This window comes from Etheostoma spectabile, unplaced genomic scaffold, assembly GCF_008692095.1.
Source record: "Etheostoma spectabile isolate EspeVRDwgs_2016 unplaced genomic scaffold, UIUC_Espe_1.0 scaffold325, whole genome shotgun sequence".
NCBI classification, from domain to species: domain Eukaryota; kingdom Metazoa; phylum Chordata; class Actinopteri; order Perciformes; family Percidae; genus Etheostoma; species Etheostoma spectabile.
The window spans coordinates 269,905-270,626 of NW_022605585.1; the positions used below are offsets into that span (position 1 = coordinate 269,905).

Sequence of the window (722 nt, forward strand, 5' to 3'; positions counted from 1 at the left end):
CTTTAAAGATATGATAATTCAATTAAAAATTGATTGTAATATAAATATTGAATTACTATTGTTGTCCTCCCATTTCAAAAGATGCACTTTTGAAAATAAACAAAAAGATCAAAAAGAGACTTGCATCCCTGGGACCTTTGATGGAATGCTGTCACTCCATTCACTACTCTGATGAGATTTCTTTCAGATATAGGACTAAACCCTTTAAAACTCACAATCTTCAAACCCGAGCCGGCGGACAAGGACACTCAGAGACATTACAGGAGCATCACAGAAAAAAACTCCAAATCTTTCCGAGAGAACTCCAACGTCCAAACAAAAACAAGAAAGGCAAGAATAAAGGGAAAGAGTAACCGTATACAGATGAGGTAACACGCTCTCACAACCCTGGAATAAAAGGAGTTCACCCTTCGCGTGTGGAACGAGGCTTTCATTTCTGTAGGGGAACAGGTTCCGAGACCATCACCAAACCGTCTCACAAACGAGAAGGAGACATTGGAAGGGGTCCAACCACAACAGGCTGCTACATCCATGGAAGGTCAACAGCCAGCAGCTAAACCTGAGGTTGCTCCACTGCAAGACAGTGCTGCACCCAAAGGTTCTTCCCAGCAGGCTGCTACACCAACAGAACTCGTTGCACCAAAAGACGTGGTGCTGAAGATTCTTAGACAGACGGAGAATCTACAACCGGAAGTTACTCTTAAAGTTGCTTCCCCAAAGGT

The 722-nt window shown here is 43.1% G+C and overlaps 1 protein-coding gene across 1 annotated transcript in view; it reads left to right on the forward strand.

Annotated features, from left to right (window-relative positions):
• Positions 1–722, forward strand: part of LOC116686166 (adipocyte enhancer-binding protein 1-like) — a 25,835-nt gene that overhangs the window by 23,568 nt on the left and 1,545 nt on the right. Inside the window, exon 13 of the mRNA XM_032511134.1 lies at positions 443–720. Coding sequence (XP_032367025.1) covers positions 443–720 — 278 coding nt within the window. The remainder of the gene's footprint in view (positions 1–442; positions 721–722) is intronic.